At 36.6% G+C, this 19,293-nt stretch overlaps 1 protein-coding gene across 3 annotated transcripts in view; it reads left to right on the forward strand.

Moving 5' to 3' along the window:
• The first annotated feature begins 3,000 nt into the window (after positions 1-3,000).
• The window catches only part of MTHFD2L (methylenetetrahydrofolate dehydrogenase (NADP+ dependent) 2 like), a 98,737-nt gene continuing 82,444 nt past the window's right edge, over positions 3,001-19,293 (forward strand). The window contains exons 1-4 of one of the 3 annotated variants that reach the window (XM_074324454.2): positions 3,260-3,430; positions 5,133-5,221; positions 16,243-16,427; positions 17,031-17,153. In XM_074324454.2, coding sequence (XP_074180555.2) covers positions 16,274-16,427; positions 17,031-17,153 — 277 coding nt within the window. In that variant the 5' untranslated portion in view covers positions 3,260-3,430; positions 5,133-5,221; positions 16,243-16,273. Of the gene's footprint in view, positions 3,431-5,132; positions 5,222-16,242; positions 16,428-17,030; positions 17,154-19,293 lie in introns of all 3 variants that reach the window. The other 2 variants (XM_019720747.3, XM_019720739.3) reach the window with 2 other exon arrangements.

The following is a 19,293-nucleotide window of genomic DNA, read 5'->3' on the forward strand; positions in this document are numbered from 1 at the left end:
AAGCTGGATTTTATGGTAATTCTATTTATAACATTTTAAGGAAGCTCCATACTGTTTTTCATAATGGCTGCACCATTTTACATTTCCACCAATAGAACCCTAAAAGCATTCCAATTTTTTCATATCCTCACACTTTTGTTTTCATTCTGTTTTCGTTTTTTGATAGTAGCCATCCTAATGGGTGTGAGGTGGAATGTCATTGTGGTTTTTATTTGCGTTTCCCGAATGACAAGTGTTGTTGAAATAGTAGCCAGAATTAAGCTTATGTTTGCTGCTAAAGTTAACTTACAAAAGAAAAAAATATATATAAGAAAATAGGATTTATAGTTTCAAAACCAAATGCAATTGTTTTTGATTATAGGGTCATAGTCAATCTTTCATACTTAGTACCTTGGGAAAGTCTCTTCTTCAAACAATTCCTCTCAATAGATTGAAAAACATTTCATGTTCTCTGTAATGCCTTAGACTCATTAAAATCAACATTAATATATATTGCTTTCAGTTAAACAACTAAAAATGGCAATGTCACTCTTGTCCAGAGATGATCCAGATTAGCTTTCAGGGGAGTTACAATTGTGTCGGCCAGGGCATCATCCTGAAACCTGGGGAAAATTTCTTGTGGTACAACCCAGTTGACTTTAAATTCCCCATTTGCAATAACAGTAAGCAAAATGTTCTGCAAGGGTATTTTATTAATTGAAAAGAAGAGTAACATGTGCAAGAAAACTTATAGTCACCCAAAACCTGGCAGTGGCCCACCACACACATTCTCTGGTATACTTAAAATCTCTGGGAAAGGTTTAACTACACACACTAAACCTCCAGGTGGGAGTAGCAGTTCTGTCAAAATCTCCTTAGAGGAGACTCTGTTGGAGTTTGTTGGGCATTTCATTCAATTTCTGCTGAGTCTAGGTTCAGTTCATTCATTCATTCATTCAACAGATATTTAGTGAGAACTTAGTGTGTGCCACCCGCTGGGCTAGGCTCTGGGGATAGTGCCATGGAGGAGACAGTGAGATTAGACAGTAAGCAGGCTTGCTGGTGGGGCCACCTTCAAACGACAGAAGGCAATGGTTTTCCTTTATTTGATGCAGGCTGTTACCGCAAGATGACTTTAATGAGTTACTCAGAAACAGTGGAAGTTTATTTTATGTTTGAATAGAATATAAGTTAGGTTGTTCATTAGTAGGAAATATATACTATTTCTGTGTGAAGAAGAGAAAGGAGGAGCTGGCAAGGCACTAGCATGAAGCAGAGGATAAGGAAGAGCCATGATCAATGCCTCTCCCCATCAGACATATTACTTGCAAGAACAAATGATTTAAAAAAGCTTTAAATTGATGAGGTTGTATTTTGAAATGTGGTGGTGAAATGGATTTCTTATAAAATTTAATTAATATTCAAGAAATTACTGAATACCCACTCTTGGCCAAATATTATTCTAGGCATAATGGAGGTGCCAAAGAAGTGGATGGAGTATGTGGTACTGGGCCTCATGGAAGGCATACCTTCCTCCATCCAACAGAGAGCACAGAATACTGCCTACTTTGCTAAACTAAGAACTACTTCTGGGCAGGAATCCCTCATTCAGGACAATCACTCCTGGCCTAATCAGACCACAACCACCAGGGACAAACCTATAGCAATACAAAGGTGGAATAATTGTCTCCTTGTATTGAGGGAGACTGCATACCAGAGGAATCCAGAAGTGTCTCATCAACTAAAATGAGACCTATAAGTTATTATAGGATTGGGGGAAGTGAAATTTGAAAGAAGCAGTAGTTTTGTAGGCTCAAAGCGAAAAAGCTGTGTGTAAAGGGGCCAACATTAGGTTGGATGGTCAAGTGGGCCTAGGGGCCTGTTTTCTTGGAATTGATAGTTAAAGTAGATGTGGAATGTGTCCAGAAATCCCTCATCTGAAGCTCTGTACCCTGGTTGGAAATAAAAGCTGCTTCTTTGTGTCGAATTCACTTATATCATCCAGGCAAGAGTAGGATGTTTCATTCTTACCGACACGATTTTAAACAGAAAGTGTTCTGTCAGTCTATGATTTTAGAGAACAAAGATTCCAAGTAAGAAAGCAGTGGTCAAAGAGATTGTGATGATACTTCACAGCTGCAACTTGACTTTGGGAGAAATATTGTCTCCTATAACTTTGTAGCTGATTTTCTCTGTGTCTGCTATCTGTTAAAAAACAAGACAACAGGCCTCAAATGGAGTCGCTTATGCTAAGGCCGTGTCACCAAACCAAAACTTAATTCCAGTTTCAGCTCTCCCAGAAATGGAATCTTAAACCAGTCAATCAAGAATCACCCAATCAGCACTAGTTAGGTAATCTGCCTAATAGACCCCTGCCATCCTTGTTTTCACTCCATCCTGCTTATATAATTTTGCACAGCTCCTTTTTGCTACACTGGATGCTGCCTGATTCAAATCAACTTTTGCTCAAATAAACACGTAAAATTTTAAAATACGCCTCACTGGAGTTTAACATACTCCAGTTTAACATACTCCAGTAGAATGAATGACTAGTCTGATTTTTAATTTTTTAAAAGGAGGTGGTATTTTGCTTTCTCACTGCAAATTAAGCACACAACAGCAGATTCCTAGGCTGTGTTAACTTGATCATAGACTTGTAAAACGTAGACATTGGTTAATTTTTTCTCGTAAAAGTGTAAATTATAAGGTAGAGATATATAAATGCTAAGATCCAGGCCTTGTCCAGCCCCGTCCCCCTCCTTCCTCCACACAATCACACCTTTGTTTCTTTCTCTAGCTCCTAAGGTATGCCAAGTCGCACAAAGGGCTTGAGAAACAAAGAACCAGTAACATCCTTGGGCTAAATCAAATTCCTCGTAGCCGTAGCCGGGAGGCTGTGGCTTGGAGATCTGGCTTGGGAGAAAGGGGGCGTGCTGCTTTAAACTGATCAGCTCAGACTTCCCAGTGTCCTCGCTATGGGAGGATCAGCGGAGTGTCCAGTGGGGTAGAAGCCATGTCGCCAGGTCACACTGCAAGCCACCAGCCTCCCAGACTGACCTTCCCATTTTGTGCCCCGAGTGTCCGGGAATTCTTAGTCCAGCGCCCGGCCCCCAGCCAAGCTTAATTCCATGGCCCCGCCTACCGGCCTTGAGCTTGGCTCCTGGCCCCGCCCCTGCAAGACGTCCCGGAACCCGCTGCCAGTGGGACTTGTTATCCCGCCGGGCTGGGTGGGGCGGAGCCCTGTCTGCAGCTGTGAGGACCCGAGCAACCGGAGGTCGGCGCTCGGTTTGGAAGCCTGGGTTGCAGCCATGACAGTCCCGGTCCGCAGCTTCTCGCTGCTCTGCGGCCGCCTGGGCCAGGTGCCGGCGCTGGGCGGGAGCGCGGCGCAGCTCGTGGGGGTGCCAGGAGCGGCCGGGCGCACGTTCCGGGGCTTTCGGAGCAGCGGCGTGAGGTAGTAGCACTCCCGTGCGCTCGATCTTCTCGGGTTTGGGTGCTGCCTGGTGAGAAGCCACGGGCTGTGGGAGGGACTGCGGGGCGCGAGCGCTCGGCGTGAGCTGGGCTTTCGCGCCTGGCCCAGGGGCCCGCTTCTGCTGCAAACTCTGCCCGGTGGAGCACGCGGGCCCGAGTCGGCATCAGGTCCCGCAGGTTGGGCGCGCGCAGCCCTGGGCTCCGGCACCAGAACGTGCCATCTTTGCAGCAGGTGCAGTTGAGTGTTTTAGGAAGACATTTGAGGCCCTCAGGAAAGGTATCATAGAAACTCACGGTCTGCTTGTTCAAACATTTGTTTTTGTTTGGGTTCGTGTTTCGTAAACAAAGGAGTGGACGTTATCCAGATGGTTTACTAGCTTTTGAGTTCCTTTGTTGGTGGTAATATTGATGTCTTTCTCAGCTCTAAAATTCTTATTGATTTCACAAACTCCGACGTTAATCTTGATGTCTCAGCCTTTTTCTATACGGCTCTTCCCGAACCTCTTCAACCTAAGATTGAAGTGATCAGTCTTAACATTAATTGCATCTCTTTGGACATTGTTGCTGGCTGGTACATTGCAAACAGAATAGTACGGTTTTAACTCTTCTGCACAGGGGTGCCCAGGAACACTTCATTTACTTGTAGTTGCAAACTCAAACCTACGAAGCTAAAAATATATTCGCTTGACCCAGAGCCAGTGAGTTCAAAAGAGGTTTTGTTTTCAGGCTTTCAGGGCTGCCATTGATACGCTTTTACAGGCCAGAGATGGTGTCTTAAGTCGTCTTTTTATCCCCAGTGCAGTTGAGGATATACCTGGTAGAAAGTAATGATCAATAATGTGGAAGCATAGTTACTGCTTATTTAAATTGATGAACTCTCTATTTTATGTATTTGGATGTTAGTCTTGAGTAACTGAAATAACATTATTTCCTATAATTTGGGCATAGTTTAGTTTGCGCCTAGTTTCCAGTGACTAGGTCTTTCACACTGATATGTGAGAAAATAATAGTGATTCAGAGTTCTGATTGTGTTAGTTCTCTTGATGTCTTAGAGATTTTGCCAGTTGGTTTGGAATTACCAACTCTGCTAGGAAAAGTTTTCCTCTATCTACATAGGAAAAGGAGATTCTGTAGAATTCTAATTGTCTTACAAAATTGAAGGAATGTGATCTACTCGTCATTTTATCTATTTATTTAAATAAATTTTTTAAAAAAATTAGTTGTTTTAGGTCTTTCCAAAGTGAGGATAACCTTTTAAAATTGTGCAGGTTGATTAATTTCCTTTGATCTAAATAACCTCATCACCCTGTCCTCTCCATGTATGTTGAATGGGAGTCACAACAGTTACAACCCAAACTGTTGGTTGTAGCTACTTGATTCCTGTGTATGTGCTCTTCCACACACGGATAATTCAGATCTTTTAAAATGATATTTAATGGCATCTTTATACTTTAAAGTTTATTTTATATATAAAAATAATACTTTTGATAGTTTTTTTTTTTTTTTTTTTAAGGCAGCACTAATTAAGTTAGGATAGGGTGGTGTTCTTGATATTGGCACTGAATACCATATATAAAGGTGAGGTTGGCTGTAAGGTTGAGAAACACCTGTGGACTGGCGGGTCTCGGGTGGGGAGGAATTCGGACAGTGTGTTGATGCTTATTGGTGTCTCTTTTCTCTTCTAGGACCAGCAGAGAGAAGAGATTCCATCTTCCAGAGGTTGCCACTGTCTGCCTCCCCACTTGTCCCCACCCTCAGTCATCATTTTTTAAATGTATAGTGACACGTTAGTTGTCTAGTTCTTCATAGTGAATGTGGTTTAAATCTGACAGCCTGCCAGTTGACTTGAAATTTGAACCTTAGTGTTATTCTTAACTGGCAATTGTCCTTGAGTTTCATAAACTCTTTCCCCAAAGATATTGTTTTAAATTAACAGGTTTATTGCCAGTATCTGAGCTATATAGAGCCTTAAATGACAAAGTATAATTGATTATTTTTTCATATTTTTGTCTAATTATATACTTATAATAATGGAACATATAAATACTTTTTTAGTGGAGTTTTTTTTTGTTTTTTGTTTTTAACAAGTGGAATTTCAAATAATGTTTGATGGAATTTGAAAGTTACAAAATCTTCAAGTGTCATTTAACATTTTTCTCTCAATGGTTTTCCCTTTAAGATTTGCCATGAGTTTTTTTTTCTTCTTTACTCATGATAAATGTGATCTTATTAGTTGTAAGAAAACATATTTGGTGTCAAAGAAATAAATAAGCTATTTGTTGCAGCTTATTGTTTCTTGAAATGAATGACCTAAACAGCCAAAAAGTTAAAAATTAAAAATTCTTGGTGATTAATTTTTTCCCCATTTTGCTTTGCTGTGTGAGGAGTTTACAAATCAAAATGTCCTTGGGTTTCAAACATCATGAGTCCTTGGCCCAGTGCTTTTCAGTTTATGGAGCCAGGCAACAATCTCTCCCATTTGGAGGGGAGGTCATAGACCTTACATTAATGTCATGCTTAAAGCAGATTTGCAGTTGTCCTACAACAGGGACTTCCTCCAACCCTGCTTTATTTTAGATCATTCTACCTGAACTCATTTGCAGTAACTAAACGGGTATCCCAAGTGTTTGTTCCATGTTTACCCTGTTGCTCAGTGATTCCTAAAAATCGTGAATTTGGCTGATCCTTTCTTTTTCTCCCTCCTGCTATAATTCCTTTGAGCATGTGTAATATTTTGGGTACTGCCCTACAGCTGTTTATGGAAGCCTCACCTTTCTTTATGTCTCACTGCCAATGCTTTATAATTTTTGCATCTTGGCTGGCATTTTTTTAAAAGATCTACATTTTTGGAGCTAGTAGAAGACACTGGCTTATGTTATTTAAATATTCATGTCTTATAGAGTGGGTAGTTGAATTTAATAATTAAAAACAAACTTTATCAGTAAGGTTGTTCATTTTTCTTCAGATTCTCCCTTCTAGTACTTACTATTTTCTATCTCTGTAGTAGAATTACTTCATTAAAGACCCCTTTATCACGAGGCTTGAAGGACCCAGACTTCAATTAGGATCATTACTAAAGCTGATTTTCTACAGACTGATTTCAGCCAAGATAGAGTTAGTCCCAATGATTAACAAAGGCAGTCTCTCAAAATCATATTTTACTTTATTGATAAATGTGGTAGGGAGTGTGGTTTTCCCATCTTAATGCCTTACCTATTCTAATGAAAATGAGATAGGATAGCTATCTGGCTACAATTTTGATTTCTAAGTGGTTCTTATGTCATTTTAAATTTAGAACTTAAATGTTTCACCATTTAGTGACATATATCTTAGTTTTATGTCTGTGCCCCAGCTATTCAGAGATAATATGTTCTAATATATTGTTTCCAAAATCAAGTTTTCTGATTACAGTGGATCAGCATATGAAAAATGAGATTAATATTAATCTCAGATTTTGTCAGTCATGGTTTTAGTAATAATTTACCAATTTCTTTAATGACTGGATCTTTGTTTTTCAAATGCTTTGAAGTTATGTTATCTCTTCATGTTAGTACCTTGATAGCAGGATAAAAATAACGGGGGAAAAAGCACCGGTGATCTTCCATGTTCACCTCCTCTCGTGCAGTTCCATGGAGCTCAGTGAAGAGTTTTAAATAGTTTGGCTTATAGATGATTAATTTGTGTGAGGAGGTTTAAAGAGATAGGAGTTTCGTCGAAAGTTGAACTGTGAATGGGATAAATTAATGTTAGTAATAAATGATATTTTCTAGTAAGAAGTGCCATTTGCTTCAGGAAAAAACATACCTAAAAGGTATAAAACTTTGTAGTCAGAACAGAACTTAATCCAAATCTGAATTAGTGTCACAGAACTCAGGATTGTATATTATTCAAGAAGGCTTATCCAGCTGCTCCACTTAACCTTAAATCATAAGCATTTCCTGTGCTGCCATTGTTTTGTTAATATTTTGTTGGCTGCATCATATTATATTAGGTCAATTGGCCATAATTTAACCTAATCATCTTGCTGTTGTTCAATGTTTAATCCTGGGAACATATGAAATAATTTACTTTAAGATTCAAGTCATGTTCTCGTCAGCATCATACCAACCAAGTTTTTTCACTCAATAATCTGAACTCTATCTAGGTGTAATTACTATTATTAAAGAGTGTGCCTAGAACTAAAAGACTATCCAAAGATTCATAATTCTAAAGTGAGGGCATATATATAGTTTAAAATAGATGATGGACTTCCCTTCCTTCCCCTTTTGGCTATTTATGATTGATTTTGCAATGACAATCATCTTGCCTTTAAGTAATTCAGTTGTGTTGTTGAAAAAATAAATTCTTAATAATATTTAATGAACCCTTAACTCTGTTAAGCACTTTGCTGAGATTTTTCTTATACAGTATATCTATTAAGCCTTGCGGCAACTGAAGGAAGTAGACCCTATTTCCCCCGAAAACAAGACCTAACTGGACGATCAACTCTAATGCGTCTTTTGGAGCAAAAATTAATATAAGCCCGGGTCTTATATTAATTTTTGCTCCAAAAGGTGTATTAGAGCTGATTGTCCGGCTAAGTCTTATTTTCAAGGAAACACGGTATTACTATTATCATTCAATAGATTGGGAAATAGAAGCTTAGAGAAATTAAATAATTTGTGCAAGTTAACACAGTAAATAACTAGTGAAGATAGGGTTTGAACCTACATGATCTACCCAGTGCTTTGCTCTACAAGAAATTTATAATTGTTGATATATCTCACTATTGTTTTTCCTTTTTGAAAACATTTATTAAATTTCGTAAAACTTGTGTGAATCAAGAAAGCTAATTTTTCATATAAATCTTAAAAATTATATTATCAAATTCCCTCAATACAAGGTGTTTCTGAATCTGCGACTTCATGCATAGAATTTAGGGGATCCATAAACTTAGATGGGAGGTCCCTAACCTGTAATAAATCTAGTATTTTCTCTAATTGTGAATGTTGGCAACAAACCACAGTAATATTAGCAGTATGTATGATGTTGCCGGTAAAAATCACAGATAATTTTAATATCACAGAGTTGATGCAGAGACCTCAAAACATCATATCCATGCTTCACTATTTTGATATTGTGGTGGTTATTATGCTCGTAGGTTTTGTTTAATGCTTTTTTTTAAAAAAAGTGTTAATAATATTTCAGTAAAACTGGTTTCCTTATAAACCTGTGTAGTTTATATTAAACATTTAAAAAGATTGTTCTGAGAAGGTGTCTATAGGATTCAATAGTTGGTCCAAGGGTTCTCATGATATAAAGCTTAGCATCTAAGATGCTGAAAAAGCATGAATGTTGTTTAGGTAGCTACTGATACTCTAATTTACAAGTTAGGGCCCTGAAAGAGGTAAGTTACAAAATTGAGTAACAGAACATCATACATAATGAGAACTTGCTTTACTTTTTATTGATTTACAAAAGTATAATTTCTGATAAAATTACTTCAAGGTGTAAGTAAAGTATTTAGGATGTGAAATGAAATGTTTCTCAAAGGCCAGAAACTTAACATTCCTAACTATTCATTTTTTTAAAAAACATTCTTTTACTTTGAGGAAAGGCTCCCTAGTACTAGTGATTGGCTAGTATGTATGTAATTTTGCCCTGGTTCCCCTGGGTTTCATTTCTATTGTATTGTTAGTTCAAACTCAAAATCTCTAAGTTATGCCCTAAGGTACAAAGTAATTAAATTATATTAGTTCCTGAAGAGAAATTTGAATTGGTGATGATTGTAAAAGGCTTTTTCATAAAATATTTCATTGCAGTTCTAAAGTTGTGGTTGAAAATGAGATTGTAACCGATGCAGAAGCAATATGCCAAGTATTCAAATGAAATACACTGTTAATCTTGGGTAGATATTATTTGTTATTTTACTCTTTTGTGAAGGAGTATTTTGATACACAAGAAAAGTACTGATTTTTTCTTGTTTACTTCCTTTAGTTAAGTAAATACTTCAATTAGTTCTAGTAGCCAAGATTAGTATGGTTACGGTTTATTTTTGGGGAAGTACAGGTGAATAAACAAGCTCATAGAAACAGTACTAAATGCTGTTGGCTTTCTGGTCCCATATTGTTCCAGGTTATCTGAATATTTCACCCTGTGTTACTTAACAAAGACCAGGAGAGAGAGCCATTGTTGCAAATCAGCCAATCAACTCTTAGCCAAATACTTTTATGTAAGGTCAACAGAGAACATTTCCATTATATAGATGAGGAAATTGCATGCCTTTGGGCGCTGTTAAGTGACTTGTCCAGCTTCAGTTGCTAGTGGTGACTCAGGGCTGACACTCAGGACTTCTGGCCTGGGGTGAGCAGTTTGTCCTGTATTGTTCTGCTCTGTTACTCATCTCCCTCCACCCATTATTTATTGCTTTCTAAGAAAGCCACATTTAGTGCTAGCTCAGCAATCGTGGGAGAAGTACTGAAAAGGAGAGCTTGTCCTGCCTTCTTTGGGGGTCATTTAGAGCATTTCTACCTTTTCAGAAAATGTCTCCTGAGCTAGTGCGTAGTGTGAAAGATATCTAAGGGGTCATATTGACTGCCCTTTTGAAGTGTATTAATGGCAGTGTGCTATATAAGTTTTTGACCAAGCCAGCACATTTTTAAGAGTAAAAAGAGACATTAAAGTAATGAAAATGACATATTTAGAATATTTATTGATTAACAAATATATTAGTGGACCTATAAGAATTCTATTTAAAACTATTTTCCAAATTAACATTTTAAAAGGTAATTTATATCCTTACATTTTAAAACAATTTAAAATTTTTGTCTTAATTTTATATATTTAATTTTTTAATTACATGAATATTAAATTTTAACACACTGAATTCTTGATACACATTTACATCCTTGAATCAGTTGCTTAGCCATATCTTCCTGTGTGTGATGTGGGACTTGGTGAGCACCGTGTTCTTTAGCAGTGAGGCTAAAGAATGTTCATGCAGGGGCTTGAAGCCACAGGAAATTTGGATTTTAGTTAAAACTCCCTTGTCTCAGTTTTTCAGGTCAACATTTTGAAGTCATATTTGACTTCTGTTCTTTTTCTTACACCTTGCACTCAATCTCAGTAAATTCCAGTGGCTCCACTTCAAAACAGATTCAGAATGAGACTAATTCTCCACTGCTACCCCCTTCCCCAAGCCACTATCATCTCTTGCTTGAAGAACCCTATGTGATCTGACGTCTCACTACTTTTACCTCATGTCCTGTCCTCACTTGTTCTTTCCAAGGTAGCCACTGGCTTCCTTGCTTCATCAAACATGCTAGGCATGCTCTTGCCTGAAGAGCATGTACTTGGCCTAGAATTCCTTTCTTCAGATAGATCACATATTTCCTCATTTCCTCCCTTTATACTTAAATGTCACCTGATTAATCGCAGAAGTCACACTGACCCACTTACATAAAATGGCAACTCTGGCCTCCAGATACGCTCTTTCCCTCCATTTTCCACATGATATGTTAAATATTAGGTCGGTGCAAAAGTAATTGCAGTTTAAAAGGTTGAAAATAATTGCAAAAACCACAATTACTTTTGCACCAACTTAAGAGTTGCTTTAAAAAAATTGCTTATGTCTTCTTCAACTAAAAACATACAATATGAAAATGGATAATTTGTTTTGTGCACTATTATTTATGTTCCTGGTGCCTAAAATAGTGCCTGACACATAGAAGGTGAACTACATATTAAAACAATGGACATGTAGTGAGGAGTTTTACCAGGGAACTGATATGATTGTATTTGGAAAAATCACGGGCTGCAGTGGAAAATGAATTGCCAGAGATCAAGACTTGAGCCAGGGAGAACTCTTAGGAGCTGCAGGCTTCTGTGGCAATACATTTGAATTCTTGCTGATATTTAACATTTTTCAAAAATGTGCATGTAAAAATCTCATTTGTTTATGCGCTAAGGACTGTGAGCTAGATATTACCAGTTCTTCCAGCATATGGACTGATACAGGCATCCTTCCATCAGGCCTCCACTAATTCCAGGTTGCTTTATTTATCCTTATATTGATTCCCATTGCATTGATTCCCTTAGTCACTGCAGAACCAGGCTTGTCGAGGCTCTGCAGTGACTAAGGGAATCAATGCAATGGGCCAGCTGCTCTTGAAAATGCTCGAAGTCCCTATTCATAATTGGGTGGCAGTCTTATGGGTGTTTACCCATAAACACCAGCCAAGCCAGGCTATCTCATGACAGCTATAATTAGCAAGCTAACTTAGCATCTTAGTGCTATAATGTAAGCCCTATCATCCTCTCAGACCCCAACATACAGGGTGCAGTAAAGTTAAATCTGTATATTGTCTCCTTGGAAGCCAGGAATCAGTTTATGCCGTTGTCATCTCTGACATTCTCAGGGTCACACAACTTTGTACCGTGTTTCCCCAAAAGTAAGACCTAGCTGGACAATCAGCTCTAATGTGTCTTGTGGAGCAAAAATTAATATAAGACCTGGTCTTATTTTACTATAATATAAGACCGGGTCTTTCTAATACAATATACATAATATAATGTAATTAATACCAGGTCTTATATTAATTTTTGCTCCAAAAGACACATTAGAGCTGATTGTCCGGTTAGGGCTTATTTTCAGGAAAACAGGGTAGTGCCTAGGCCATAATTATTCTGGATTATGTTCATTGATTGCCGGTTTCACAGTAGCCTATGAACAAATTATTGGATTTAACAGAGAATCAACAGATAAAACATGTTAGCAGCAGCATTGCCATTCATATGCTATAAAATGTTACATGGAGTTCAGGTGGTTTTGTATTTTAAAATATAAATATATATTCTTTACTGTAAGAGTGAATTCTAGCACATTAACAGATAAACCTTCTTCTATAATAGAATATTTCACCCTGATGAATACTGCTGACACAATTTATGGAAAGTATTTATTTTTTTTACTACCTTTTAGAAATGAGTCATGCTGGAATTAGTTGCTGTCTCTGCAACCCTTAGTATTTGCTAATATAGGAGTTTCTTATTCTCTTAGTATTAAAAGGCTACTTGAATTAATTAATAAAAAATGAGCACCAGAAATTCCTAGTAAATAGTGAAAAAGTTTGTTACTTAATCTTTAAAAATAAAATTTAAGCTCAAAAGTAAGTGTATTTTATTAACTTGATTTAATCTATCATTGTAATTATGCACGAATTATTAGAATGTGCAAAGACACAGGCTCCAAAAACTCACTCAAGAAAAAATAGGTAATCTGAGTAGCTCTCTGTATTAAAGAATGTAAATTCATAATTTTGAACCTTCCTGCAAACAAAGCTCTAGTACCAGATGGCTTCACAGGTGAATTCTACCAAACACTTAAGGAATAAATAATACCAATTTTACAGAAACTCCTCTGCATATTTGAAGAAGATGGAATACTTATTAAATCATTGTATGAGGCATCATCACCCTGATACAAAACCATACAATGACATTACAAGAAATGAAGACTACTGACAAATACCTCTCATGTACATCAATGCAAAAAATTAAAATTTTAAATGAAACCCACAATATCCAGGTTTTTACAATTTTGATGTAAACAGTATTCTAAGAAATGATTCTGAAATGTGGCCTAGGGCTACATACATCAAAGTTGCCTGGGAAGCTTGCTGAACTTGCAGGTTCTCAGACACACCCATGAAAGGATAGGTACATCATGACCAAGTGAGGTTTATCCCAGGAATGCAAGGTTGGTTTAACATTTGAAACTCAATCAATATAGTTTACCATATTATCAGACAAACCAAAAAAAACGTGTGATCGTCTTAATAAATACAGGAAAAGCACTTGATGGTATCCTGATACAAAGTCTCATCAAACTAGGACTAGAACTAAATCATGGAACTAAATGTATAACCTGAACTCATAAAACTAAAAGAAAACACTGGAGAAAACCTTGGTGACCCTGAGTTAGGCAAAGATTTCTTACGTCCAACACCAAAAACAATCCATAAAAGGAAAAGAGATTGAAATACATCAAAATTCAGAACTGATCTTCCAATAAAAACAGTTAAGAAAATGAAAAGGCAAAACAGACTGGGAGAAAATATTTCAAATCACATATCCGATAAAGGACTTGAATCTAAGACATATGAAGCACTCTCAAATTTTCAGTAATAAGAAAACTATTAAACAACGGGCAAAATACTGAATTACACAATCACGCAAGAAGACAGATGGTAAATAAGCACATGAAAAGATGCTCAACATCATTATTCATTATGGGAATACAAATTAAAAGCACATGTGAGATACCGCCATATAGGCATTAGTATGTCTAAAATTTAAAAGACTGACCATATCAAGTGATGACAAGTGTGTGGAGCAACTGGTACGCCCATATACTGCTGGTAGAAATGTAAAATAATACAACCAGTTTGGAAAACAAGATGACAGCTTCTTACAATTTAAACATATGCCTACCATATGATTCAGCTATTCAACTCCCAGGTATTTGCTCAAGAGAAATGAAAGCTTATGTGCATACAGTGACTTGAATATTTATAGCAGCTTTATTGATCATGACTAAAAACTGGAAATAACCCAAAAATCCATCAATGATTGAATGGATAAACAAATTTTGATATATCCATACAGTGGAAAAATATTTAGCAATAAAATGAACTATTGATACATGCAGCAACATTAATGAATTAATTATGCAGAGTGAAAGCTGGATAAAACAGAATATGTAGTCTGTTATTTCATTTTTATAAAATTCATGGTAATACGAACTAATATAGTGACAGAAAGCAGATCAGTGGTTGCCTGGGGATGGAGGGGGTGCATGACAGGGACATGTGGAGTGGTGAGATTACAAAGGGGTACCAGGAAACTTGGGGGTGATGGCTATGTTAATTTCCTTGATTGTGGTGAGGGTTTCCAATATACATATATTAAAATGTGATGGTTTCCAATATACATACATTAAGACGTCAACTTGTACACTTTGAATATGTGCAGTTTTTTTATATGTCAATTATATTTCAATAAAGCTATTACAAGATTAGGACAGTGGAGTAAGAGTGATACACTGAATTTACCGTGTTCTTCCAGGTCTTGAAAGCTATTAAATTTTTAGTGAAAAGTCGACAAAATTAGAAGCAAAAGTAGAGTTTACTTATAATTATCTAGCAGTAATTATATTGTCTGACCAGTTTATTTGCTCAGTTAATTGTTTACCCAGGGTTATGGTTATTAAAATATATTTTTGCATTGAATTGAAGAAGTGGTTTCAAACAACATGGTCATGTACCAGCGTATTTGTGTGAACTTGATAGACGTGCATATTCCCAGGCTTTACCCACTAGGGATTCTGAATCGTGGGTGTGGTTGTGGGGTCTGGGAATCTGCAAGTTCAGCAAGCTTCCCAGGCACTTTGGATGTATGGATCCATAGGCCACATTTTGGAATTGCTTCTTAGCAGAACATTGTTTACATCAAAATTGTAAAAACCTGGATGAACACTAGGGACTACTGGGGCCAGGCTGAAGTAGCATATTGTTAATCTGGTTCTCTCTCTATCTCTCTCTCTCTATATATATATATATGGGTGTGTGTGTGTGTGTGTTATAGCTATATCTATAGATATAGATAACCAACTTACTAGAGAGGGCAGCTGACTTATTTGGAAGGGGCAACAACTTTGCATTTTGTGTGTTGGCTGATATTCATGGTGCTTACCCTCATTAGAAAATAAAAAAGTGTACAAATACTAGAAAGAATTAAAGTAATACAAGATTTTCCTTTCCTTCTTCTTTCTCCTCCTTCTCCTCCTTTCCTCTTCTTCACAATAATCATTGACCTGCATTTGGCATTTTGTATAATAATCATGTGCTACAGATCATGCTTTCATTCGGCCTTTTAATAGTGAAAGGACAGGGGCAGCAGGAAGAAGGAACCATGTTATACTTTATTAGGTACCTTTAAGAAATAAACACACAGAGTAACATAACTCACCACTCTTTAAGTTTGACATCATGGAGAGCATGATGCAAGTCCCATGATGCATTTCTTTGTGCCTTTCCAGGGATAGATTTATGTCATCTATCAAAGTATAGCATTTCTTACCTTCTTAAGTATAATACTTACATAAACTGCCAGGAAGTAATGTTTTTCCATTAGCGCCATGGAGTGGGGAGCAACTGCGCCATCTGTTTACTGACCTAGTCCCTACAGTAATCGTTGACAAGCATGGCAAGACTTGTCCTAGGGCTGTGGAATAAAATGTTCCCTTGAGTAAGTTAAAAGAGTTGTGTAGTAAAGAGCTCATGACTTCACGGTCTTGTGCAGGAAAGAGAATGAATAGACTTAGCCTTAGAGTCGCAAGACTGTGGGTCCATGTCTATACAACATGGTGCAGGGCTTTGGAAATGGGTGACAGTTTTAACTAAACTGCTTATTTATCTTTTGACAAAATAGAGGGAGCCTTTAATGGAGCCAGTTTTATAGTCCACATCTTGAGTATGTGGTTTGATAATTTAAAAAAATATATGAAAATTATACAGAAATGTATACTATAGATAGATTATAATATAGATATAAAAAGCAGAGTTGGAATCTCACAAAATTATAAATATTATTTATCAACCTGAAGAATGGGTGTCAAATATACTTGAAAAAAATTCAAATTTTGGTTCCTCACTTAGAGAATCATAGATGTTTTATTTACTCTTGTATCTTAAACTTATGTGGTTGAATGTCCTTATTCTCTTTTTAGTGCTACATTTATTCTTTTGTTTTCCATAGACATGATGCCATTATTATCTCAGGAACTGAAATGGCCAAACAAATCCAGAAAGAAATACAGCGAGATGTGGCATCATGGATTTCCCTTGGGAACAGAAGACCTCACCTCAGTATCATTTTAGTGGGTGATAACCCAGCAAGCCATACGTATGTCAGGAAGAAGATCACAGCTGCCTCTGCTGTAGGTAGGGACGTTTTAGTTGTACTTGTTACTAAATGTTTTCAGCTTTTACTTCAAAGTGAAATAATTATGAATGATAATTGTCAAATTAGTGCTATTTGAATAACATGTATTGTTCTTACGGATTATTTAGATACCAAAGTTTATATTCATTTCTTACTAACTTTCTTTAAATTCCTTATCAAATCAATTCAGTGTGATTTTAGATCCTATGGTAAGACATGAGAGGAAAACTTTACATTTAAAGGGCCCATTTTTATTACATTTGCTTTAATCAGGTAATAAACTTGGCCAGTTCACTCCATCAAAGTTGGCCTGATATTGGTGGTGATGTTATTCGTGTTTTTACTGTATTTAAATTCACTAATAGAAGCTTATCACAAGTAAGTGCAATTTGCCACATGGGATACTGGGCCAAAGAATGAATGTGACATGAGAAAACATCTGTACTATTTGATGGTGCTCTGAAAATCATTTTTGTAGAAGGGCCTTTCCTTCCAGTGGGGCAGGAGCAGAGGAAACCAGTTACACGCTGTGTAAGACTGCCATCAATGAAAAAAACTCATCTTTGTTCGTCAAGTAATTTTCTATGCTTATTTTCTTCCAGGTATCTGCAGTGAGATCATTCTAAAGCCTAAGGATGTTTCTCAGGAAGAACTTTTGGATATAACTGATCAGTTAAACATGGACCCAAGAGTCAGTGGTATATTAGTTCAGTTGCCACTGCCAGGTATTTAATGCTCTTCTATATGTCTGGTTTGGTTAGAAGAAAGGGCATCTTTCAGCATTATGTCATGACACTGCAAGTAATTTACAAAACCTGCTCAGAAAGGGACTAGAGCTGTTATACTAGCATGAAATAGGCGACACTTTCTGAATGACATGCTCACAATGATTGAAATTGTGAAAGAAAAGCATAGGCATTGACAGTACATGCAATCCTTGCTTTGCGCAATTGTGCAAGACCATGAATAACTGTCCAAGCTTAAACCGGGCAAAGCGATCTTAATAATCAAGGGCAAATATAACAATTGTTCTGTGACCTTTAAAATGTTTTCTCAAAACATTATAACTCCTAACTGCAGTTTATAAATGAATAGGGAAATGAAAAAATAGTAAACCTAATATTTGTTCAGTGCATTATATTTTAAAACATTAGAAACATTGAGAAGTAGAGTTTTATTTCTTTGCAAAAAACTTGTCTAGAGGAGTTTGAACAGTACTTGCCTTTTTCTCATCACGTAATTTATAATATGGAGAAAGTATCTTTTCTATGCTTTGGTGACTTGAACTGTCACATTTCTTTCTAATTTCGGATCAACTTCTATTTTGTCTTTTGTCTTTTCAAAGTTGTGAAATATCTCTGAATTTCTTTAATGTGAAGTTTTATGCTGGTGACTTCCTCTGGGAATTTGTCATTATTTTGTCCTGATAGCTTTCCTCATTGATGTCGATAAGTTTGCCTTCTCTAAATTCCTGTGGCTGCGTAGGTATGTAACTCCAAAGGACGCAGTGTCAACATTCCAGGGTCACCTATCTCTTGTACAACCCATTTATATTTAATTAGAATCCTATTGAAGCGACTTAATTTGTTTTTTACATTCATATTTCTTACCTTCACTTCATTCTGACCTAGGTCTCTCCTATCTTTTCTTGGCTGTCGCCATTTTTTCCTCACATCCAATTTAAGTTCCAGCATCAGCACATTTTGTTTCTTTGCTGCACTTTCATCTTTATAGGCTAATTCCATCTATCTGTTATCCCCTTTTGCAAAATGTCATGTGAATTTATCACTGGGAGAGAAGGAGGCAAAACACTTTGCCGTCTTGGTGTGAACTGAATAACCAGTGTGTGGTGACCAATCATCACTGATGGACTTTGAAAGAAGTGACATGCTGGTCACTGCTCATGATGCTGCATCTGTTATTTACATAGTGATATATGGACCAAAGAGCCAGCAGATCTTATGCAATTACTCACAGTTAATATACCACGATAACTGACATTTAAACTGTGTTGTTGGAAGACTGGTGTTATTTAACTAATTGTGGCTCTGAAATTTGTACATTTTCAACTGAGCAAAGCACGGACTACTGCTTTAGTATAGGTTACAGTAGTTTTGTGCAGTTTTGAGTGCGTCTGTGAGTTTTGACTTTGCATGGGATTTTATATGATATTAACATTTTAATTTATCCAACAATATAACTTAGTATCTTAGAATATGTTATTAGTTGGTGCAAAATAAATTGTGGTTTTTGCAATTATTTTTAACCTTTTGAACCACAATTACTTTTGCACCAACTTAAGATTACTTTTGTGCTGATTAAATTATACCAAATACATTTCTAATTTTAATTCCCATATGGCTGCATTTTTTAAAAAATCATAAAGTTGGAAAGGACCTTAGAAGTTATCAAGGTTTCTGCTTCTGATAGATACTACTGTAGGTTCATCATGTTAAAATTATTATACTGGTTTATCACTTATTTTTAGAACTAGAAAGGAAATTGAAATTCAGTACATACAACACCTTCATTTCATATCATAGGAAACTGAGGTCTAGAAAATATAAGGGATTTATTAACGTCACAAAGCTGTCCGAAAAATCGTGACAGTGGGTTTAAACCCAGTTTGGCTCATGTGAAAAAACAAAAGCAACAATCTCCTTTTTGTGCTGTATTTGCCAAGTAGATTTACTTACAGTTTGCAGTTTTTGAAATATCCCCCATCTGTATTTTTACTATATTCAAATAGTTATATAAAGTGTCACAAATTTTCAAATAACCACATTAGCTTTAGTTTGTCTTAAAACATTAATTTTATATCTGTAGAAATTTTACTGCTTTGAGGGCATCGCTCCTTATTTACTG

This window comes from Rhinolophus sinicus, chromosome 1 (assembly GCF_057876585.1).
Source record: "Rhinolophus sinicus isolate RSI-liver-muscle chromosome 1, RSI-T2T, whole genome shotgun sequence".
NCBI classification, from domain to species: Eukaryota; Metazoa; Chordata; class Mammalia; order Chiroptera; family Rhinolophidae; genus Rhinolophus; species Rhinolophus sinicus.